The sequence below is a fragment of the Protomyctophum bolini genome (assembly GCF_963924005.1).
Source record: "Protomyctophum bolini genome assembly, chromosome: 15".
Classification (NCBI taxonomy): Eukaryota; Metazoa; Chordata; class Actinopteri; order Myctophiformes; family Myctophidae; genus Protomyctophum; species Protomyctophum bolini.
Window position 1 is genome coordinate 14,015,248 of NC_137876.1, and position 25,976 is coordinate 14,041,223.

The window sequence follows — 25,976 nt, forward strand, 5'->3', positions numbered from 1 at the left end:
ACCAGACCTGTCTGGTAATTCACAAGGTCTGAAAATAAGTAAGTAGCCTTGTGCATTCACGTAAATAACCCTGACTGGAAAACAAATGAGCTTAAGCCTAGTTAGCAAGCTTCTTAGCAGAGATGGAAATTCCTAAAGGTATGTTTGATTCAACTCTTTATGAACGTGTCGGACGATAACCTTCCTCTCTGGAATTACAGCTTTTAAAGATAGTGGAAGACGAAGGCTTGATTTATACTTGGTTGCACACTGGTGCACCAAAAAGCAGATCTAGAAGTTACACGGCGTCACACTGCGACATGTTGTGAGCTTGTAGATCAGCCATCACTGCTAAATCAGGCTAGTCTGATTCTGAGTCTGACTTGAGAATAGTGTAGAACAGCATCAGACCAGTCTGCAGCCAGACTAATGTCTCAATTAAAATTGCTAAAGTGCTACACAAAAAATAATTATAACTTCCGTATAACTTCCTCCAACAAGATGCAAATAAAAAACAAAACAGTCTTTACAACTAACGAGGTTATCAGGTTAAAGACTAATAGAAGATATTGAATTAAAAAAAAAAAAAAAAAAGATAAAACAGAGATGGCACTGAGGTCAGTGGTTTGAATTTCACAACTTCACAAAGTGCACGTACACGCACGCACACACACACACACACACACACACACACACACACACACACACACACACACACACACACACACACACACACACACACACACACACACACACACAGACACACACACTCACTCCTGTACAAACTCATACACCAGCAGAAACATGTACATTGGTCCTCCTGCCTTTCACTATATACAGCTCCTATCCATTTAAAAGGAGTAAAGTGCACCCTCGTAAAATCTACATCCCTTCTTCTTGTCATTTAAAATCCCAGAGTTTTAATCCGCTGTCCATTTGTTTCCCTTCTAATCTGTATATAGTGATCCAAATGTTTGGGAATCCCAAGTTAGCGCGACGCCAAGAAACGAGAAAGGGGGATAATTATGAATCTCGCATCACCACCAGGCTTTCCGCAATGTGTAAAGCCTGGCTTCTGCTCAGTGTCATCAGGTCTAGAGTCTGCCTACTCCATGAAATGTATTGACCAAAAATGTATTAATTGCACAGGGGAAAAATACCCCAGTGTGTTAGTACTTTTGTTGTTGTTCTCCCACATAATTGCCAAAGGGAGTATGCTAATTTAGTCAGTCACTTATAGTTATAGTAAAACATGGACAAACCAAATGAATTGTTCCAAGTAATAGTAGCCGGATTCCTAAGATCAGGTCTTCTCAAACATCAACCTGTTTTGTGCCAGGGACCCCCAGAAGAGAAGATTTGTGTTAAAACATACTTTCAAGATCTTTTAAAATAAATGTTCAAAAATAGTAGCGACACTTGATGCTGACACTGAATCTTTGTAGTAGGAGTAGGCGGGCTCTAGACCAGGGGATAAGCGAACTGATCCCAGTCTAAGGGGGAATTGGGACGACGTGACAAACGTGATGTCACAGCAACAACAATGCAAAGAGTGGGGGGTGGGAGGTGATGTCCACTTCGGTCAGAAGTGGGAGATGTCACATAGCGAAGCGACAACGTTAACAAAACAGCTCGAGTCAATACAGCGTTCTTAAATAAACACGGTTAGCTCAATAATGCAGCTCAAATAAACGACTGCTAGTGCGTCGACTGGGAACAGCATTCTAATGCATTATTTAATACGCTACAGCTTGTAGATTGGTGAGCAACACCACCAGGGACACCTCCTGTCGCCATTACTGCAGTCCCATGCGTGTCCACTATTTTCAAATAGAATCCACTGGTCCCAGTGCTATAGCCCCCGTGCTCAATGGATTCCTGGGTTTGTCTAATATGGAAAGTGATGGCTAGTTGAGAGGGGTGATTTAATTCAGTGATTCTCAACCATCTTCATTTCAAGGACCCCCAGTTTGATATGCATTACGCCAAGGAACCCCATTTGATTTAGATTTTTTTATCTCTGGGACCCCAATGTGCACTGCAAAATCGTCAGTGTATATTTCACTCTTAGAGCGCACAAATGGAACCAAATGGACCAGGGTCCATTTGTTTCCATTTGTACACTCTCAGAGTTACAGGACCTATAATGGTCCGTTTGGACCTCTGGTCATTGAGAAACAGTGATTTAAGTCAACACGTTTCCTTCTACTAACCTTTCACTTTGTTCAGCTTAATTCAACTGGGGATCCAAAATGGTAACTACAGTAGAGCAGGATGTGTTGTGGGGAGGTTAGAGGATGTGATGTGATCTTGCTGGTCACTCCCAGACGTGTTGGCTTTGTTCATTCTGCTTATTAACACTGTCAAACTGTAACTTTATAAATCCTCTAATAATCCATGGAGGCAGGAAGTGACGTCACCAATGTTTAGATGACCTCCCATTCGTCGTCGAAGTCGTCCGCGCCGAGGGAGCAGGTGGAGGGGAGGGGCTTGGGAGTGTGGGGGAGGGACTTGGTGAGGCGGTGAGACAAACCACCCGACACCGTCACCGCCCACAACTCGTCATCGGGAGTCACTGCATGGCAGACACAGAACAACACACTGTAAACAGCAACGCTACACACACCGTAACAAACAGCAATACACACACAATATAAAAAAACTACACACTGTAACAAACAACAATCACAGTTATCACACACTGTACTACACTGTTGAATAACTGAAAAAGACTAAATGCTGCAACATACTTTTTTTGGAAACAAAGTTTTGCCGCCAACTTCAGAGTCTAAAAGCCCTATGAATGGCCGCTAGAGGTTAGTTAAAACCTGCATAACTGTCCTAAGTGGTATAAACCAACCGAACAACACCGCCACAGAGGAAAGTCCATGGGGAGTATGAAGGTACACGGTAAGTTCCATGGCAAACTAGCAGGTAGTTTTCAATAGACAGACAGGTACCAATGCCATTGATTTGGGCTACAAATGTAAAAGTTCTTAAAGGTGGGGTCACAAATAATACAACTGGATATAATCTTTGAGAAGAACAACGTGAAGGTTGTGATAGTCACCGAATTCTAATAGGTGATGGTAATCGTCAGAGCAAACAAGATAAAGCCATGTCATCATCTTATAATTCAGCATCTACATTCTACATTGCATCAACAGCCACGTAATCATATGAATACATTTAGATATCTGATTGGTCACTGATGTTTTAACACAAAAACAACCATAAAAATGGTAATATGCCGTTAGACAGGCATGTGTTCATAAATATATATATTTTTTAAAGTGTTTATTTAAAAAAATGGGACTTGGTCGGAATTGGCCTTAACCAATTATTGACCAACAGTGGACTGTTTACGGTTTTATCCGTGTTTCATAATGGTGATTCATAATGATTTGACTGCCTGCTTCCTACCAGTCAGCCAGTGAGCTGCTCCAGGGATCTTCTTCCAGTAATCTCCTGCAGGGTTTTTGTCAGTGATGCCGTAACGACGAGCGATCTCCCCACTGGGACAACGAACCCAAACTGTCCGCATACTGACCACCAGCTGACTGGCTGAGAGACCTGCACATAGAGATAGAACACTGACCACCAGCTGAGAGACCTGTACTGCACATAGATTTATGATATAGACAATACAGACTATCTAGTATACGACTATTAGTAGTATTATACTACAGTATGTATTACATGTTCCCCGTTCACCCCTATTATTAGTATTAATGGTAGTATTAGTATAGTAGTATCAGTACCTGGTACGTGTTCCCAGTCTGTCCCTACAGGCATCTCGTCACTGATCGCAGTCCTGACGTGGACACTGCCTCTGTTGTCCACTCCCCACAGGAGACGGTCATTAGGACTGGTGTGGACACTCACGAAATGGATGCCCACCGGCTGAGCAAAAAACAAAGACAAATACCAGTAGTAAAGTCCCAGTTAAGTCAGAGTTATGCTTTGCGGATGTGACACGTTGTGAGCTTGTAGATATGACATTTGCGTACGACGGCACAAATTAGACATCACTGTGTGTGTTCTACCTGTTCTGGAGGTTCTATACAGATCCACGCAGGCAGCATCATGCTGGGGTTAAATGGCTGGGTTCCAACCCGGAAGTAGACCATTCCGTGTGCATCCACGGCCCACACGTTCTGACTGCCACATGAAAGACTGACCAGACGGACTGGACCTAGCAGAGGACAGGAGAGTATAAAACAGAACATGAACAGAATCTTCCATTTCCCTCCCAGGACCACCACCCTGACTAAGAATCAACCTGGGGACTACTGTTGTGTTGGGAGATTAATGCTTTCGTAACACTTGCTATCCATCCCATGTCTATACATACATACCAACGGTTTCTCAACCGATGGTCCACAGAGGTAGTCCATGGGAAAATGTTTTAAAATGTAAATAAAATGTCTTTGTTAAATGTATTAAAATAATACAGTGTTTCAAAAGTCCATCAACTGTAAGAAAATATTTGAATTAATAGCTAATAAAAAGATAGAAATTAAATCATGATTCATGACTGTTGAGGGCTTGATTTCATTCATTGCACGATACTAGTGCAACAAATTATATCAAGCCCAGGCATAATTTAACTGAAATATACGTAAGTGGTCCAGAGCCAAAAGATTTTTAGATTCCTATCCCATGGTTACCCTTATTCCATTCTCTTACTTTACAACCTTCCATTAAACTCAGGTTAACTGATATACAGTACTGACAGAGCAGACACATGATGACATGATAATATAAGCACATTTCCTAATAATGATGACTCAATCAGGCAAGCGAACTCCCTTTTCTGAGGAATTTCGTGACCTCAGACCTCCCAGTAACTGACAACATTAACGCACTTCCACGGAACAGTGTACAGAAGTTTAGTGCACCGTACCGTGGAAGAAAATACAAAATCTTCACTTTGCTACATTACTAAATGGTCAGTGACCACATGGACTAACTTCACGGACCACCAGTGGTATATAATAGTTTGTTCCTTCAATAAGGTAGGCTACTGCGCTGCGCATCAATTGTAGCCTTGAAAGTGGGGCAGTAGCTGTCAACATCTTTCCATTCTGTGTGTGTGTGTGTGTGTGTGTGTGTGTGTGTGTGACTATGTGTGTTCATAATAATCCTGATTTTGCGGAGATAAAGCTCTCTTCCTAATAGCTTGTACTATGTACATATACATAATCTTGAATTGAACAAATATCTTTATTTATGTTCGTGTACAGAATTCTATACCGTGCTGTACCATGCAATTATTCAACAGGTTTCTGCACATTGTAGAAAATGTAGAAAATAAAGAGCCTTTAATTTTAGGTGTCTAATGCATTGCAAGATTGAAATGCATTTTAATCTAGCAATGCATTAGCCACTTTAAATTACAGGCTTTGCAAAGCCTATGGCTTGTTTCCATTGGGTTCCTTCATCTTTGTGTCAGTTTGTTCATTTGGGCACAGAATTGTGTTCACAGTTTTGTCTGTGAGGATTTGTCTGTTGAGAAAGACTTTCACAACCTAGACCTAGGGTAAGGGCTTACGAGCAGCAGGTGCGTAGGCAAGTGCACATCAATAATAAAAGACGCCCGCACACTGTTGATCTGCTCTCTACAAGAGGACAATTCATTTGAAGTGGGCAACGTTTCGGTCACTGATGACCTTCTGCAGGCAAGGTTTGAGAAGTCAAAATAGATGACGTGGCTGCAAGCTCATAATGCAATGCATAGTGAGCTATTCTTCTGCGATGGAGCATAAATTAGATGTGGCCTTGGTTAAGTTAAGATTGTTGACTTTTTTTTTTTTTAACTCTTTATTTTTGAATTTTTGAATAAGCAAAACAGACACCAAAGACAAACAAGACATACAATATGACAGAAACATCGACAGTAAAAGAAAACTGAATAAAAACAAAAGACAAAAAACAAAACAAAACAAGAGGTCATGGGATGTACAACAGCAATACATATTACAGATTTTTTTTTTACATTACTTTTTTTTTTTTACATTAAATGACAACCGGAAAGACACCACCCATATTCACTCCACATCCACCCCCCAAGCTAAGTACTCTGTCCATTTCTCCCATCTTCTTTCACCCAGCTCTTTTTGCAGTCTTAAAGAATAGGTCATCTGTTCTAGGTGAAGATTGTTGACTTTTGCTGTCAGAAGTATATGTAAGTCCAATAACCAAGCATAATTTGCGGATGGTCCATTCCATTCCAAGCTGAACTGGCCCGGTCAAGCAAAACAACAGTAATATTGCTGGCTGCCGCTCACAGTCGTGCAATAGCCAGTCGTGCAGTCAGCCACAGAGAGTGCTCCTCTCAGACTGGGTCAGTCCACTTTCAATAATATGAGGGTTATACGGACCGCCCTGGGTCTTTGGATCAATCAATCAATCAATTCACGCTACAATCAGTAGGATGATGAGATGAGATCTGTTATATTGGGTCAGTTCACCGACAGTCCAACCAATTGACTAATACTAGTAGTATGGCTGCGGCTAAAACCTACGTTGAATTCCACTACATCTCAAGCACAAATAAACTTTTACAAGTAGGTAACGGCAAGTACGCCCTGATTAACACATGGCTAACAGACTGCTGGAGTTGCACAAGCTGCCTTTGTTACATAACGCCTATTGTTTTAGTAGAGAATGAAGGGCTGCCTCAGAGAATGGACTCGGGGACATCTTCCTCAGCATCTTTCTTTTTAAATGCAACTGACACTGTCACAGTGACTGGTCCTGAGTCAGGACGACCAGTGTCAGTTGCATTTAAAGGATGCAGATTCTGTTAATTCAGACTTGAAAAGCACACGGTTGATTTTGTAACCTTACTGCAACACATTGCAGTTATTGTAGGATAGATACTACATAATGTTTTATTGTGTCCCTTAACTATAAACTGCGTTTTGGGATGCAAAATTAAAAAAGAATAATCTCTGCCTTTGCAGCCGCTGGCCCTAGACTATTTTTCACTGTGGCCTTTGACACGGTTTGATTGTGTAAATTGTATAACTCTTTAATGTATTCTTTTCTATCCCTCTTTTTGTTTTCTTTGTCTTTTTCGGTCTCTAACCTGTACAGCACTTTGGTCGACCTTTTGGGTGTCGTAATATGTGCTTTCTAAATAAAGTTTGAGTTGAGTTTGAGGAGACGAGACATGATGTCCCACTGCTCCACACTCCTATATTTACAATTTGTTCTTGGAAGGGAAGGGTCCCCCCTAGGCTGGGACATGTATGAGTTACCTTCAAAAATGCACAGACGCATACTGTACATACATGCACACAAACACACAAGAGATGTGTGCTCGTTTGGCCTCTTTACTACTGACGTTTTGACTACAAGTGGACACTTGAACTGTGTGTGTGTGTGTGTGTGTGTGTGTGTGTGTGTGTGTGTGTGTGTGTGTGTGTGTGTGTGTGTGTGTGTGTGTGTGTGTGTGTGTGAGACTGTGTGTACGTCCCTTTGCACGAGTGTGTGCGTCATAGTGTGATATGATACAGGGTAGTGAGGTCCTGGTTGAGGGACAGAGCTGTTTTTAACCACAACACATGACTGAACTACACACTGGTCAGCAGTCTGTCTGTGATATCAGTGTAAACATGGGTCAGCCAGATTAGCAGATTGTCTGTCCATTTTCTCCAAATCAAATCACTACAGAGCAGGTGAGGTGACCATAAGATTGGCGGTTCTAATCCCCAAACAACCCCCAGCTCCTACTGTGTATTTTATGTTTATCACTTAATTTGATCTACCAAATAACAATAGCGAAAATGCACAAGCTCACAGCATTTGCATTGCAGCGTGTTATAAGCTTGTAGATGCACTATAATGATCTACTTTTGAAAATGGGGACAAGCCAGGAGACTAATCTTGATCAACTGGAAATCACCCACTTCCCCTTCTCACACTCACTGGATTAGGGACACCTTGTACTATCATTAAATGGTTCTTCTGATAGGTTTGGGAGGATATGGGGTCCATTCTTTCAATTCATTCAGAAATTGAATCCGGCTCTGCTTGAGGATGTGTGAGGTCTGCTGGACTTTTGATGTGAAAGTCTACTGTGGTTGGAGTGCTGTGATGTAACGCGGATTATGGATGTATTGTGTACTTGTAATTGTTTGTCGGATGTCTTGTACTGTTGTTTTGTGTCTGTTTTTGTCTGCCTTTTATTTTTCAACTCTCTTTGGGGAGAAAATTCAACGTGTTTTTTCTTTTACATTACACTTTAAGAGAAGCATTTTTTTAGTTTTTCAACTAAACAAATGGAGACACCAGGGTTAATGTGGTTAACTTATACACCTTCATATGATGGTGTCGTGCACCGAAAATATCCGGTCTGCAAGGTCACAGGTGAAATGTGAGCTTGTCGATCGCTTACATAATAAACCATCATTTTGTTTACATAATAAGGGATTCCTGATTCAATTTAGAGCTTGTCAATCTGCAATTCGTGAATTTGATTCCTAAAAAGTGACAGTTTTGGACCTACGTGGTTTCAACCTGACGGACCATTTTGTCTGGCTGAAATATCTCAGTCTCAAGTGGTCATGTGTCACTCACTGATGTAACGCTTGCTATGTATAGCTGTAACAGAATGTAACAGTTACAAAATGCACGCACACACACACACACACACACACACACGCACACACACACACACACACACACACACACACACACACACACACACACACACACACACACACACACACACACACACACACACACACACACACACACACACACACACACACACACACACACACACACACACACACACACACACACACACACACACACACACACACACACACACACACACACACACACACACACACACACACACACACACCTCAAAGGCATTGACGCAGGGATTCAAGGACTTTTTTTTATCAGGGAAGAAATACACACACACACATACGACAATGCTGTCACATTGTATTAGGAGATAAGTGCATTTTGCACAGGTCATCTGGTCCGCACACGCGCCTTCCTGCCTTGACCTCTGACATCTTGAGGTCAATTACTGGACTCTTACGCAAGGACCCGCTGTCAATCCAACTAAAATAACGCCTGCACCCATAAGCATTATACATGAGAACCCCCCCCGCCGAGACACACACACATATACAGAGTTGTGCTGACTCCAGCAATGTGTGTCTTCTAGGTAAACCGAACTAAACATAAACACTCTGACCTGACAAAACCACTGAGCTATCTACAGCTGGACTACAACTACACCAAAACAACACAACTACACAACACTAGGACTACACTTTACACAACACTATGACTACACCATTAACTAGAAAGCTGTGATCAGTAAGGCGCAAATCTCCACCAGGAGGCACACCCTGACCCTACCTCCCTCCGTTTCTCAGGAACATGTACTCACAATGTTTGTGTGTGTGTGTGTGTGTGTGTGTGTGTGTGTGTGTGTGTGTGTGTGTGTGTGTGTGTGAAAAGGCACAGGACAACAGGGGAAGGGATAATAAAGGAATGTTATTACACCATTAGAGTGAGCGGCTGTGGTGACCACATGACATTTTGTCATCGTCACTCACTAGGACAAACATGCCGTTACAATGTTATATGTTCCAGTCTGACCTGGCAGGGCCAGGCTGGAAACAAAAGCCTTGGAATTTTCATGTATAAATAAACCTGTATTCAAAATCTTGACTTGAGGAGTACAAAAAGTATTGGCATCATAATATATTTTAAGAACCAAAAGTGAACGTACCCTGTAACACATAATTATTATGTGTTAAAGGTAGGGTAAGTGATTGTTTTTTGGTCAAAAGATTAAAGCACTATATTCTTAGAGCAAGCATAGCTATAGGGGGTTTTGTTCAGTCTCCCTGTCTCTCCAGCTCTTTAATAAACAGAAAATACATTTTCAGGTGGGTTGCAAAATGTCAGCCAATCAGGAGAGAGAAGTACCAGTGTGCGTAAATATAGGGCTCCTGTCCATACAGTATGTAGGCCAGTTGGTGGACTACATACCAGTATGACATCACTGAGGAACTGGGAATGTTCCTATTCTGTCAGTTTATACCAAAAAATGATCATCCCGTTGCTGACAAAAATGTACCTGAGGGGGCTGATGGGATAGCGTCTCTGGCGTTACATACAGTACAGCAAGACAAACACACTTGGAATGGGGAAATGGAGGGGAGAATGGAATTGGTAGGGTGTTTTTTTATGTAACTTTGTAATGCTACTGACGTTTGTGCACAACAATCTTGAAAACAAAGTATTGCATTGTGGGTTTGAGCTGACAAGTCACCTTAATTAAGTGTCAGATTCCCCAAAGTTATTTTTTAAATACCGGTAGCCTATTTAAAATAAATATACTTTTAGGACCATGCCATGCTGTGATCTACCTGCACAGCCTTTGTGATCTACTGGTACTTAATTTATTTCCAGATACATGGCTCACTCTAGTGGCTACATGTTCTCAAAGTCCACACAGTGTTAGGAAGATCTACTTTCTTTTTTACCGTGTCGTAACATAAAGATTTAAATACAAAACGATAAGTTTAACAACCCGAACCTCTAGTATGGCTTGTTTTGTATCCTATCAGGACCTCTAGTACTGCTGATTCTGTATACTATCAAGTCCTCTAGAACTGATGGTTGTCAATCACACCAGGAAGACTTCTAGTACTGCTGGTTTTCAAGGCTATACCGGTACTGCTGGTGGAGATACTGAATGCTACAGAACTGGTGTAAGTGATCCTGTACCAGACACAGACAGACAAACAGACAGCTTGGCGTGTGGCCTAGAACTGGTCTGGTCTGAGGAACACAGCTGTCAGAGGGGAACTGGACACTATGTTCTGTTTAACCCATTGGGACCTGAGGCTGATTAAAAAAAATGTCTTCTAAAACAGTTTTCTGAAATACATATGTTGCTTAACATGCTTATATCAGTACCCCCATGTATTAGGCCGCAGACCCCATCTCAAAATATTTTGTTCCAGGGAGCCCCAGAAGCAATGATTTGCGTTAAAAATGTTTGATGTAAAAAATATTATATTCAAAGATTTGCACAAAATGTCATGATTATCAAACAGCAGATATACAAGCAAGATGTGAGCTTGTATATCTGCTATTTTTGAATAGTCAACGCTAATAATGAATCTAAAATTATACAGACGCTTTTCTGATTTGAACGGGTTAAGTAGGGCAGACATGAAGGCTAGCTCGCAGACACAGGTCAATCGAAACACTGATAAAGTGTCTTTGTACAAACAACTCTCAAGGAGTTTGGCAGCAAAACAACTTTTTACAAAACAACTCAAGTGTACCGTATCAAGTATCAACACCCCGACCCTGTTGGCTTGAAAAACCAAAACTATCGCCCAACTGACACTAAAAGTATCTGCTATTCTCATGAAACTTAATGTGTGATGGCTTCTTTGTCAGAAGTGTCCCACTTTTGCATCAAACGTTGATGACATTTACCTTGGTGTACATATTTTGGGCATGTCACAGGTGAAACTTTTCAATAAGACACTGGACATTCAATTGTATTGTAGTACAGTGTTGTGTACTGGTGTGTATTGTACTGTAGTGCTGTATTGTAGTGTATATGTGCAGCTGTGTGTCCTACCTAGCTGGTTGAGGTCCAGTAGGGTCCACTGCAGGCCTGTAGGACAGGTGGGAGACAGGGTGCGGATGTGGACTCTACCGTGTGTGTCCAAACCCCACAATGCATCAGCACACGATGCCAACTGAACCAACTCCACCTACACACAAACAGGTTGGGGTTCTTCAGAAGTTCTTTGCGGTTGTTGACGTGCTTTATAGCAAGGATTCCAAAACCTTTCAGGCCACGACCCCGCAAAATAATCATGTTTGAACTGGGAACCCCCCCCCCACTCTGACAAGCACTTGGAATTATAGGCATTACATTTAGGTTGACTCAGTGCCACAGATAAAGCTGACAAACTGACAACGTCCTGACTTTTTCTTAGGTAATATTTGGCAAGTTGCCCAATTTGTTGGGCAAGTTGCCCAATTAAAAAGATCTTAAAAGTAATTTAATTGCAACTTTACAAATGTGCAGATATGCTGTATACACGTATACTGTATGTTTGTTTTCTGTGCATTGAGTGAGAAAACAATGTTGAACATTAAGCTATTATATGGTGACCCCCCAAAATAATTTGACTCCCAGTTTGGGAATCACTGAATTCACATCAGCAGCGTTAATCCGCTTCTGCACGATGAAAAAATACAGCAGGTTTAATGCATTGTCTATGGAGAGAGTTGACTTTAGTAGTATTGTGTGTGTGTGTGTGTGTGTGTGTGTGTGTGTGTGTGTGTGTGTGTGTGTGTGTGTGTGTGTGCGTGTGTTTGTGTACCTCAGGGGGGAGCTGTACAGTAGTTGGTCTTAGTTGTCCGTCCTGGTCCCAAACACAGAACAGATCTTTCCTGCTTTGAGCAAGCCACAAGAATGTACCTACACAAGCACGCATGCAAGCACACACACACACACACACACACACACACACACACACACACACAATGTCGTGTGACATTCTATATCCCAAATGACGACACTTTGTGTGTGTGTGTGTGTGTGTGTGTGTGTGTGTGTGTGTGTGTGTGTGGGTGTTACCTTCTTTATGAAGTACTGATGATGAAGTAATAAAGACCCATCTGGTGGCTGATACTGTTCCCCTGGGAACCACGTTCTGCCAGAATGTACCTAACGCACGCGCACGCACACGCACATGCACACACACACACACACACACACACACACACACACACACACACACACACACACACACACACACACACACACACCTGTAAATGGTAGCATCAAGCAGTTCAGAGTAATTATAGCTCTTGTCTGTTCTTTTCTTCTGGTGCGTGACCCAAACATGGGTCGTTTTGGAAACACTGTTGTAGACAACCACATGTCTCCTCTGATGCACATTGGCTTCCAATGTTAGACCAAGATTGGTCCGTTTTGACCGACATGGCCAAAGCATTTCCGGGGGTCCACAGCCAAGAATGTTAAGAACCCCTGAAATAAGGCACTGAGCCAAACAGGAAATGTCTACCCTATAAATGCACACATACAGTACATGTATGGAAAGCCAACACCTTAACTGCTAGACTAAAGGGGTTTTTAAACAAACTAACTAACATATCTAAGAAATTCCAGAACATAGATATTAAGAAGTCGTGAAAATAGCCGATCTACAAGCTCGCAACGCGGCACGAAGCGATGCACACACACACACACACACACACACACCTATGAGGTTGCCCTTGGCAACGTGCAAGTGGTTCCGTCCCGATGCGATCCACACTCCAGTGCTGTTGGCAGCGAGCAGACTGGGCTGGCACTGGGCATGCTGGGAGAGGAAAGCCACGCGAAGGCACTCCGCCACACGCTCCACGGGCGCACGTGTAACCGTGGCAACACTCTGCGTCGCCGCCAGCAACGTCTGGAACAGACTGCCCTGGTCGAACACCACGTAGTCCGTGATACTGACCTACAGTCAGACAGGATGTAATAGATCTTTATTGATCCCACCAGAGAAATTCGGTCACCACAAACGGAAACTGAGACGTCAGACACAACAGAACTTCTACTGATCTTCAGTCAGACAGAGATACAGTCATCACTCCGTTTTCATTTAGACAGCAAATTCTGATTTAGTCTTCTGCATAACACAACACTTATTTTGAGTCCTCTGGAATTGTTTAGTCTAGCCTTAGTCGACTACGGTAAATCGTAGTAGTCTTGTTCAACAAAATGCAATTAACAGACAGTCATACTGTCATACAGTCAGACAGTCAGGTAGAGAAACTGTCAAAATATGTTGATGCCTGGACCAGAGTGACAGAGAGGTGAACAGGTAGAGATAGAGACATATACTGATCTACAGTCAGACACAGAGACAGGTAGACAGGTATACAGATAGACAGCTTACCTGCCACCAGTGGTCATCCTGACCCTGTGGTTTGTCATGAGAGACGCCGGTTCGAAACCACAGACTGCCGCTGGTGTCCAGGGCCCAGGCCGTTCTGTTCTCACCCAGTGAGATACAGATAGGCTCTAACCCCTGAGCTTCACTGGAGAGACACACACACACACACACACACACACACACACACACACACACACACACACACACACACACACACACACACACACACACACACACACACACACACACACACACACACACACACACACACACACACACACACACACACACACACACACACACACACACACACACACACACACACACACACACAGGTTTGTCCATACATATTGTAAATATAAACTATTATATGACCTGTTGTGAATGTGATACACAGTATATGGTGATAAATGCGATGCAGTGCCGCAAACAGATAGATAGTCATGGAGCGACATCACACTCCACCCATTTGCTAACATGGAATGGGAGTGAACAGGATGCGTCTGTTACAGACGAACACAGTATGTGTGACTGGCGTACCCATAACCTCTCTCTGCTTCTCGGTTCTCGCAGGCATCTTTGGTTTGCTCAACATTTTTGTTATCTAGTTATTTCCGCACCCTTAATATCTCTCTGCTTCTCCTCACAGGCACCTTTTGGTATGCTCCTGGTTAGGGATGTCCCGATCATGTTTTTTTGCTCCCGATCCGATTTCGATCGTTTGATTTTCCGATATATTTTATTTTTATAGAACACTTATACCATATCACAATAGTACAATATCCAAAATCACAGACAATATCATTATATGGATATAATATTGATACTAGGGATCATGTTTTTTGCTCCTCTTCTGAATCATTTGAAAATGATGTGATTGGCTCTGATTTCCACTGACGTGATCGGATCAGGACAATCCTACTCCTGGTATTTATTTTGTTATTTAGTTATACTTTCATCACTTACACTCGGGGCTTAGTTTGTAAATTATTAGCTGCTAATTGACACCTGCTTTGACATGAGGGGGAGAGGGGCCTTCATGTTATTTGCCGAGAGCACATGGCTCATTTTTCTAACAGCGAATAAAAACGTGATTACTGTGACGATTTACAAACTCAGTTTAATTTCATCTATGGTCCTTCTCCTTTGCTGGAAAGGGACACTGATGGAAAACGTGAATGCTGAATCAATAATAAATATCCTAAATAAAAACGTAGTGCATTGAATGTGAATCTGAGGTGACAGAACACCATCTAGAGAGGTCCCGAAGCGCAGGAGCCAGGTTCCGATCTCTGTCACAAATTAAGCCCTTCCTTCACTCACACTTTACTGGAACACTCATGTTTGTACCTGATCTTGTCGTATTTCCACATCTCTCCTTCGCTGCAGTAACTGGTCAGTCCTTCTCTGTAGAACACGGCTCTCTGCTCGCTCAGAGCCCACACCACCCCCCCGACCGCAGACACCTGAGAGAACGCACAAGGACACTCCACCTTCACTGAACGAGCGCACGGACGGTCTACTGACAGACCTACAGAGAGACACAGAGAGAGAGAGAGAGCATGAAAATAATGAATTCAACTGTTCCAATACATCTGTGTCATTGCCATACTGATACTACAATTTACAATTTAGGCAAACGCTCTTAATCCAGAGCGACATACAGTAAGCAAGAACAACACAAGGTAATACATCAAAAGCATAGAAATAGTCATCAATGATCGTAAGCAAGCTAAGAACCTAACATCCATCTAACAGTAGAATATCTGTACAGTGAAATTATAAGTATATACTATAGGTTGCCATGTCTACAGAATAGACTATCTAAATTACATATTTTAGCCTTTGCATATGCCTGCAATGTCGTCGAGGCTAGGGTAAGTGCTATGGCAAGTGCTACGTTAAGTGCTACTATAAAGGGTAGCTATATTATTTAAAGCAATTACTATACTATACTATCATAATATAGTAATTTAAGTCAGTGGTTCTCAAGTTGTGGGTTGTGACTATTTATCTGTGGAACCAAGTCAAACAAAATGGAATGCCTCAGCCCTGAACTCCTACATTCCAAGTGCTTGTCAGGGTGAATTGGGGGGTCACGGCCTGAAAACCACTACTTTAAGTCACTATTATCTAATGTGCTCTATAAATAGCAGGGGCGATACTGCGCTGGGGGACTGCATTAGACATTAGTCAAGGTCAGAACAGTTTAGGGCGCAATTGCTTTCTGACTTGTCTCACTCCACAACATTTATCCAACAATTCACCAGACCACAGCCACATTTAGGATCAACCATGGGTGTACAGAAGGGTACAAATAAATGTGGTACTTGGTATGAAAACTAATATTCTGGAAGTTTGAGCTTGATGCAAGAAAAGGCCCTTAAGTCGAATGCTGTGTAGTCAAGTGTATACTCCATATAGAAAATTGTGAAAATAGCTGATCAGAAAGCTCACAAGGCAATGCTATGTAATGCATAATCGTGACACGTTGTGAGCTTATAGATCTGCAATTTCCTTTCCATTTTGGAATTTAAAAAAAATTAAGATTTAAAAAAAGTTTGTCCAAAACGGTTTTTATAAATTGGGACTTCTGCTTGCCAAGGCATGCTCATATTTTTTAATTGTCACTATTAAATAGTGAGAATATTTAAAAACATGAAATAGTAACGTTTTATGTGAAACTACTAACATACTGTATGCTGCATTTAAATTTAGACCCATTAGGAATGTGTATTGAGACTGAATAGAAAGATACAAGCTTCTGCACAAAATGACACATACAAGTCCATTGCTTACCGGTATGTTATTTCTTATTATGTTACTTGAACGACTACAAAGCGTCAGAACTGTAATTGTATTTAAGAAACATTTTATTACTTCTATTCTTTATTGCTGTTTAACCACTTAAACCCATTTCTTTAAACATTATTACTGATGAATTGAGCACAATGGAAACTCGTTTGTGTTATCCTTTTAGCAGAACCTTTGACTGTGTTTATGTTTAGTAGGGTAGATATTATGAGTAGTTCATGTTTGTGTGTGCTGTGCATGCATCTGTGCCCTCAGTGTGTGCGTGAGTGAGTGCCAGAGACTTGGTTTGAGCTTCCGGCTGTAGAGACAGTTGTTTTGATGTAACTGCTGTGAATACCCTGAAGCAGTGGTTCCCAAACATTGGATCGGGACCCAATTGTGGGTCACGTGCACTTAATTTTTTGTTTCCTACATACTATATTTCAAAACATTTTCAAATAACATTCCCAAAAAAGCTAAACAACTAAATTCAGTGATTTATTTTTTCCAAAAATTTCATGAAGAAATCAAAGAAAAGTCTAAGAAATTCCATAAATTAAAAATAGCCTATATACAAGCTCACAGTGTGGTGCGAAGCGCTGCGTTTTGTGCTAATGTCCAATTTATCTTTTTGGTCATAGGCTAAAAGGTTTGGGACCACTGCCCTGGAGACACCATCAAACACACACACTTACACGGTGCGCGTGTGTGCGTGTGTGCGCATGCCTGTGTAGTGTGTACGTGTGTGATTCCTGGTGCACAATCTACATTTTGTTCCATGTCAAAGTCAGAATCTTTGGTCACGGGCCAGAATTGTTTAATGTGACCCGTTAATGTGACCAAACACGGTGACAGAGAAATTACATATCATATCTGACAATGAACAACAAACCAAAGACATATCATGCTGTACAATATAACAACAAACTTATAAGACAGTGGATAGCACACTGTGTACCTTGTCATTTGTGTGTGTGTGTGTGTGTGTGTGTGTGTGTGTGAGAGAGAGAGAGTGTGTGTAGGCACAGGGTGGATCAAGACAGCTGCTCCAAGTCACCCTGCCTTTATTAGTTATGTAAGACACACACACACACACACACACACACACACACACACACACACACACACACACACACACACACACACACACACACACACACACACACACACACACACACACACACACACACACACACACACACACACACACACACACACACACACACACACACACACACACACACACACACACACACACACACACACACACACACACACACACACACACACACACACACACACACACCTCCTTTAATATCAGTGCCAAACCCGAAACACAACCTTTAGCGGCGACAACAGCTGTCTGATTATGAAACAAAGCTCTGATTTACAATGGATATATCTGGGAGTTACATTCAAAACATAATAATATAGCGGTATCAGTATGTGACCTGCTGGCAAAGCTACCATACTAAAGCCTATACTTAGTTGACCGCCCTATCTTTGGGTGACTGAATTCCCAAGGGCTCTACCCTAGATATCTTTGGCGAAAATAGCCGATCTACAAGCTCATTATGTGTCGCAATGCATTCAAGTTGCAAAAAGAATATATAATACGTAAGTAACTGAAACTTGGTGGACTTAACTTGATTTAGCTTGGCTTTCATAATTTGTATATATATTGTAAATATATAAATAAATATATTGTCACTCAATTAAAATAAGATTTTTGAAGTGTGTAAATGTAGATGCAGAAGTAGTTGAGAAGCTAGCACAGATTTATTTCTTATAGTTGAAAACCTAGTACATATTTTATTTTAACTTTGGTTGTGAAATTGCTGAGCAATTATCATTGTTATTAATACCAGTTGTAGTGGTAATAGTAGCAGTAGTAGTGGTAATAGTAATAGATATACTGTAGCAGTACTTAGCAGCAGCAGTAGTTAGTAGTAGTAGTAATAGTGGAAATAGTTGAAGAAGTTGTAGCAGCAATGGTATTTTTCAAGGACAACTTGAACTTTAGAGACTCAAGATTTTGATTGTTACATTATATACGGGTATAGGAGTAACATTCTTGGATGTTGTGTTCTTAACAGCAACAAGACATGTAGCTTGCGTGAATTTCAGTTGGACTCATTGAGACATGTTTGTGTTTGGTGTTCCTTCTACCATTTCCCTAGCTAGTGGCCACCCAAGGTCGTCCAGCTTTTGTTATGGACCAGAGGAGAGCTCTGAGGACCCCTGCTGGTCGCAAAGACACATTTCAACAGAAACACTTAACTGGAAGCAATATTTGTTTGTGGTCTCTTACGCTTTCACACGCATGCGCACGCACACACACACACCCTTATACAGTCGTACCAGTCTGTAGGTAGAGGTCCCCGTTGGTCCTCACGATCCAGGCAGTGTCATCACTGAGGGCAACGAAGGCGGTGTGCTCCATGGCCTTGTACCAGTGACGCTTCCCCTTGATGGTCACTTTCCCACAGGCATACGCCGTCATGGACCTCTGCTCCACCTTCCACAGCAGCAGGCCTGGGTGGGAGACAACACGCCACTCAGTATTAATAATACAATGAAAACACAGAAATGTCCAAAGTCTCCAAACTTCCCATTAAGACCGGAGGCCGATTCTACAAATGCCTTCTGAATGAGTAGTTCAAGGTTTTAAAAAAATGTTCAACAATAGCAGATGTACAAGCTCGCAGTGCGGCAATAAGTGACACGCTGTGAGCTTGTATATCTGCTATTTTTGCACAAAAACCGTGAAATGAGACAGTTGCTTTCCTGGTTTTAATGGATTGATTGATTGAATACTTTATAAACAAGCATATTAACAGTACAGGTATAGTACAGTCAATGGATATGCGATAGTTTTGCTATAACCATATATTTTGCCATAAATGAGGTAGTGTGGTGTATTATGAATAATATAGCATATTCATTAACATTCATTAACTACCTGGTTACTCATAATTGTACATAACTTTAACTCTGTATCTCTCCCTGATCTCACTCCAGTGTCTCACCAAAGTGCCTAAAACTGAAGTCTATTTGCATATCAATTGTTCCACAGGCAGGAAGCCAATCTCGGGCTGAAAGACAGTCATTCCAAATTGTAGGTTTTACCCTTTGACTTCTCAAGATAATTCTTGGGGAGTGATCTTTGATCTGATATTATCTTTAGGGTCTCTTTGAACATCTTGTATCACTCAAGATGCTTTCAAAATAGACCACCTGGGGCTTTGGCCTTCCTGTTTGACTGATAAGTGACAGAGCCATTCATTAGGGTAGGAGGCTACAGTTTGTCTCTATGCATTTTATTACACACACGCACACACACACACACACACACACACACACACACACACACACACACACACACACACACACACACACACACACACACACACACACACACACACACACACACACACACACACACACACACACACACACACACACACACACACACACACACACACACACACACACACACACACACACACAGGGACAAAGGTGACACCCACTGCATGTTATAGATGTTGGTTGGGAGTTAGAGAACGGAGGAGACCATGATGGACAGGCTTGGTGCTATACTATGGAAAGATTACTTTGTTATGCTGGTAACCTGATGTAACTATATGGAAGATGCCTTGTTTGAATAAATGATGGAGAAAAGATACAACAGTAGCTTTAAGGTACAGCCATGACAGCAATGGTAGGAAAAAATATATATAATATTAATCATATTCGGTTTTCGGCCAACTGTTTCCTATATTCGGTTTTTGGTTTCGGCCAAGAATTTCCCTTTCGGTGCATCCCTAATCCCTTTATCTTTTCCCAATGAGGAGTCTTCAACATTTTTCAGGACAAGGACCCTTTAGCTGAGAGAGAGATGGAGCAGGGACCCCATTATGTTACATACTCCATAATAAATAAATAACATTTAAAACACCTTAAATATGTTCTTTATTTTAGAAATATAATAGTTCATATTTTACTAAAGGGGGAAAACAAGTTGATGATGTAATTTGTGGTCCAGCCTTATGGAATATACAGAATGCATGTGCTAATAAAAACATATTTAAAATATTGTTTTGATATGCATGCAGGCCAAATATCAGATACATTTATTGATAATGTAGACTTGATTATACTGTATCTATCTGTGTCACCTGAGGGGGACAGTGCCATCTGGTGGACGTTGTCTTCAAATTTCTGCCAGTTGAGCCCTCCATCGGACAGAGAACTGCAGTACAAACCTCCTTTAAAGTCCAGACACCACACATACCTAGAACACAGAGAAACCAGTAACTGCACCACACATACCTAGAACACAGAGAAACCAGTCACTGCACCACACATACCTAGAACACAGAGAAACCAGTCACTACACCACACATACCTAGAACACAGAAAAACCAGTCACTACACCACACATACCTAGAACACAGAGAAACCAGTCACTGCACCACACATACCTAGAGAACACAGAGAAACCAGTCACTACACCACACATACCTAGAACACAGAGAAACCAGTCACTACACCACACATACCTAGAACACAGAGAAACCAGTCACTACACCACACATACCTAGAACACAGAGAAACCAGTCACTACACCACACATACCTAGAACGAGAAACCAGTCACTACACCACACATACCTAGAACACAGAGAAACCAGTCACTACACCACACATACCTAGAACACAGAGAAACCAGTCACTGCACCACACATACCTAGAGAACACAGAGAAACCAGTCACTACACCACACATACCTAGAACACAGAGAAACCAGTCACCGTATTGGATAGAAAACCAGTAACTATATTGGACATGCAGTAAAGCCATTTGCGGACACGAAACCAGTCACCCACCATACTGTACAACCAGTACAACCACTACTGTAATACAACCGGGGCTGTGCCTTGTGTTTATGAACTTAAATCAAATGCTATGCTATGTTCTCATTGTCTTTGTGAATAAATAAGGCTATGACTACAGTATATGACTATGTAGATATGTGACAACCAAATTATTGCCCATCATTTTTTTCATTGCCCTCATTATCCAACCTCAGGCTCATCTGCATTCTGCAAGGTATGATAATATGGCCCTCGGTTGGATGACCTCGGCCCGGTGATAATTGATAAACTACGTACGGTATAGACAGTACACTGCAGTGCACATACTACTGTATTTGCAATATAGACATATACATTGAAATCACTATGCATTTTGTAAATATATAAGCTGATGGATATATGTGATTAGAGTGATGACCCTAAACTCATGCAGACCTCTGACACATGACCAATTCACTTTCTGACACAATTGGCATTTATTGTACTGTACAACAGTATAAATGACAGAGGTTAGCACTAACAGTTGCCTCTGACATTAAGGACTGGGAAGCAAGCAACCTTGTTTTGTTTGCTATTCACACAAAATGAGACAAAGGCTATCTGTCAAGGCTGAACATCCTCGCACTCTGTTCAAAGGGCTCTCTCTAGATATCTCTTGCTCTTCTCTCTCCATCACTGACACGCCAAACATGTACCAGCTAAGCAACGTACACAAGGGAGAAAAGGTTTGAGCTGTGATATATTTCACCCCTAAAACCTTCATCTGTAATTGAGTGAGTGTTTGTGTGTGTGCACATCATAGCTTGATGCAATCCTTTCCTCGTCCAAGACACTAGTTAATTTAGTTGGTTCGGGCGAGTCTTGACACTAGTATATATCATGATAGTTTAGCGTCATTCAGACAATATTTAATCAAACAAGTCCTAGTATGTTATTTCCACCTATTTTGCCTACTGACTGTGGCACACATACTGTATTACTCTGATAATGGTGAGCTGCTGATTTTTGTTGTGCTTAAGGAACCGAAATCAAGGGTAACATAACATGAATACAATTTCACTCCCTCAAATTAGTAGCATGAATTCGTTTAATTTAATTAATGAGGATAATTGAGAGACTTACCGGTCTGTCACCTGTAGACTCAGAATGCCACAACCTGGACCTGAATAACCCATCCAACTCTCTGCCAGCTAGGAGAGAAGAGGACAGATGCTATCACTGCATAGTTCACAACACATTGTCTGCTAATGACGGCACGCAATGCCTAACCTAATCTTATTCCTAAACTTAACCTGAGTAAAACTATGCCTAACCCTAAACTTATTTCTAACCTTATACTCAGTAAAACAAATACAACGCTGGGGGCGAACGTGTTTTGTAGCGAGCGCTCCGGTTACCATTATTATCACCACTACATACAGGATAATTCTTCTGACCTGGTCTGCTTTGTGTCTCGTCTTGTCCTCCTCCGTCTGTCTGTCTGTCTGGAGGGACAGGGAGCTCAGGCCGTCTCCTACGCTGACACTAGTTGGCACTGCAGAGTGCCCGTAGATGTCCTCCTCATCACTGGAGACACTGCTGGGCCGTCTGTCCAAACAGGACACAGTGGAGTAGAACATCTGCTCAGCCACACCACTGGGGGGCACCATGTCCTCATCCTGGACACAAAAACAACAGCATCAGTTGACTTTCAGTCTGACTTCCCACGCATGCACGTGGGCACGCAAGCACGCACACATGCGTGCAGCACGCACGCACACAAACAATAGTAGATGTGCAGGTTTGGGAAACTCAAAAACAAGTGTTTCAGGATACAGATCACGAGTACAGGAAGCATCACCTCGTACTTATATGGCGACTGCCCAATTATCACAGACACTGAACATCATTTTGCCAGTGCCTTTAGCTCTTGGCTTAGGCATTCCTGCAATATGCAGGCCTCTCACAACTGATTTATGGACATTACCGTGGCTCCCAAATATGAACACGAGCAGTTTACATTTGTAACCGAGGTGTGTAATAGCATCCTTAAGACATTGGTGCTTTAAGCACCTTGGTAAGGAATGCCTCTTCCAGACTGTGGTTAAATGCACATCCCACTTGAAACATTGTTATCAAAACCGCCACACACACACACACACACCTCATCCTCTTCATCCTCTGGACCAATGAGAGGGCTCAGGAACTCATCCTCCTGCTCTTCCATTGGTTGCAGGTCCTGGCCGTCCTGCGTCTCCTCAGAGTTGTGCATGTAGGAGAACGTGCACTCCAACAGGAGGTCCACGTCTGGGGTGGGCGGCTCCCCCGCCCTGCTGTCTGCCATGGGGTCTGATAACAAGTGAAGAGGGAGGGAGGCTGGTGGAGTCTCAGAGCTACACACACACACACACACACACACACACACACACACAATGACTAAATAGAGAATCAACATGGAAACGGCATCTTGGGCTTCATGTGGCCTGCCTGTGACGTGATATATCTCGTATATGTCATATAACTGCGTATTTGGGCAAGGCCTCAGCCCGATCAGTCTCATTGACTCCGGCTATACAATTTCAAAGGTACCGTAGGGTAAGTGATATTGCTTTGTCTCTCCAGCTCGTAAACAGAAAATGCTAATTTCAGGTCGGGATACAAATTCTATCCAATCAGGAGAGAGAACTCACACACAGATTCTCGGAATTCTCTGACATTGATGCCAATATCTTCAAATGCTGTCATCATAACATGACATGATATTTGTGTATGTAACATACCATACAGGTTTCCACCAAATGTTGTGCAAATTAAGTTGGGCTCTGACAAAGGTGAAACTAGGTAAACAGCTATCATTATTGTCTGATTTTTTTCTGGCTGTCTGTATTGACCAATTGTATACGCACAAAAGGAAAGATGCATAATTCATAGAGACCCCAACCTCACCTCTGTATATCTAGGTCCGATTCTGCCGGGTGGTCCAGAATCTGTTGGTCAGAGCGGTCTTGGTTACGGTTCTGGTCCAGGTCTGGCGAGTCCTGGCCGTGCAGTGGCGTTTCACCGCTACATCCTCCATCACTGTAGCAGCCGCCATCTTGGAGGCCGAAGTTGGACTCTGACCAGCTGCTCTCTGACAGTCGGTTACCACTGGAACTGTCTGTCAAATACACATATGACCTGATATTCATTATGTCAGATACATATCTCATGACCTGAAATCATTGTAATGTCTTGATGAGACATTACAATGTCCTTTATATCTTTCATATTCACAAAGAACACTTTATCATAAAACATAAAAGGAGATTCATACAGTGACATCACTGGCCAATTGATTATCCAACTAAATTACCAACTGACTGACCAGTTGAATGACTGATTAGGTCGCTGGTTAGCTTATTGACTGTGGCTGGTTAATTGTATAACTGACTGGTAACATAATTGACTAAGTGACTGGAAGGTTAAACAGCTAAAGTAGTTGAATAATTGATTTAGTGGCAGGCATGTTAACTGCCTAACTAATTTAAAAGAAAACCTGACTGACTTAAATGACTGCGTCCCACCTTGTCGTCTCCTCTTGGCTTTCTTCCTGACTTTAATGGCCTTGACCACCAGCTCCTGCTGTAGCTCCTCGTGTCCCAGGGGGGCGCTGTAGCGACTGGCGTTCATTTCACTGTCCCAGGAAGTGACGGAGCTGCTGCGACTACGGGAGTCGGTAGTGACCAGACTAGGTCTGTGGTAGAGACGCTCAGAGGCCTGGAGGAACAGACAGTACATTGGTCAACATGCCTGAATTATGCCAATATGAGATGAACATGATTTCCATGATGTTAGAAACACAGTGAAACCACCTCGTTATATGTGGAGAGGTGAAGACAGGTACGTAGTCATTATGCCAATTACACCTGCCCACACATTTCTAGTTTGCCAGTGAGGAGCCCTCACCAGGAGGACATAACGCCTACACCGAGACACTTGTTCAACACCCCTCACTGACAGGTGGTGGCCCAGCCCATCAGTCTCTAGTGCAACGACAAAGGTCTCCCTCGCCACACAGCTTGCCTCCCCCAAACACTGGATTTGAACCCATAGACCAGTGTTTCCCAACCTTTTTTGTCCCAGGGAACACTTTTCATAGCCTAGAAATCTTGGGGAACACCTGGGGGGGTATATATATATATATATATTAAATATATAGTAAAACGTAAAAGTAAATATACTTTTAAAAACACACAGGTTGGGAAACACTGCCATAGACTACAGTACATACTTTACTCATAATTATGTCACCTGAACACCACATACTGTTTCCACCAAACTTTATGTCCCTTTTCTTAAGCATAAGTTTGTTTGAGTGGTGCGACCACTCC

The 25,976-nt window shown here is 42.1% G+C and overlaps 1 protein-coding gene across 2 annotated transcripts in view; it reads right to left on the reverse strand.

The window, feature by feature from the left end:
* Positions 1–1,870: 1,870 nt before the first annotated feature.
* tecpr2 (tectonin beta-propeller repeat containing 2) overlaps positions 1,871–25,976 on the reverse strand; it is a 35,817-nt gene continuing 11,711 nt past the window's right edge. For both annotated transcript variants that reach the window (XM_080784064.1, XM_080784063.1), the window contains exons 11-27: positions 25,170–25,362; positions 24,553–24,763; positions 23,771–23,999; positions 23,064–23,285; positions 22,750–22,817; positions 20,930–21,045; positions 19,113–19,286; positions 15,309–15,489; positions 13,962–14,103; positions 13,280–13,520; positions 12,632–12,721; positions 12,375–12,472; positions 11,621–11,756; positions 4,026–4,174; positions 3,741–3,882; positions 3,403–3,552; positions 1,871–2,554 (exon numbers count right to left, since the gene is read on the reverse strand). In XM_080784064.1, the coding sequence (XP_080640190.1) occupies positions 2,406–2,554; positions 3,403–3,552; positions 3,741–3,882; positions 4,026–4,174; positions 11,621–11,756; positions 12,375–12,472; positions 12,632–12,721; positions 13,280–13,520; positions 13,962–14,103; positions 15,309–15,489; positions 19,113–19,286; positions 20,930–21,045; positions 22,750–22,817; positions 23,064–23,285; positions 23,771–23,999; positions 24,553–24,763; positions 25,170–25,362 (2,691 nt within the window). In that variant the 3' untranslated portion in view covers positions 1,871–2,405. The remainder of the gene's footprint in view (positions 2,555–3,402; positions 3,553–3,740; positions 3,883–4,025; positions 4,175–11,620; positions 11,757–12,374; positions 12,473–12,631; positions 12,722–13,279; positions 13,521–13,961; positions 14,104–15,308; positions 15,490–19,112; positions 19,287–20,929; positions 21,046–22,749; positions 22,818–23,063; positions 23,286–23,770; positions 24,000–24,552; positions 24,764–25,169; positions 25,363–25,976) is intronic.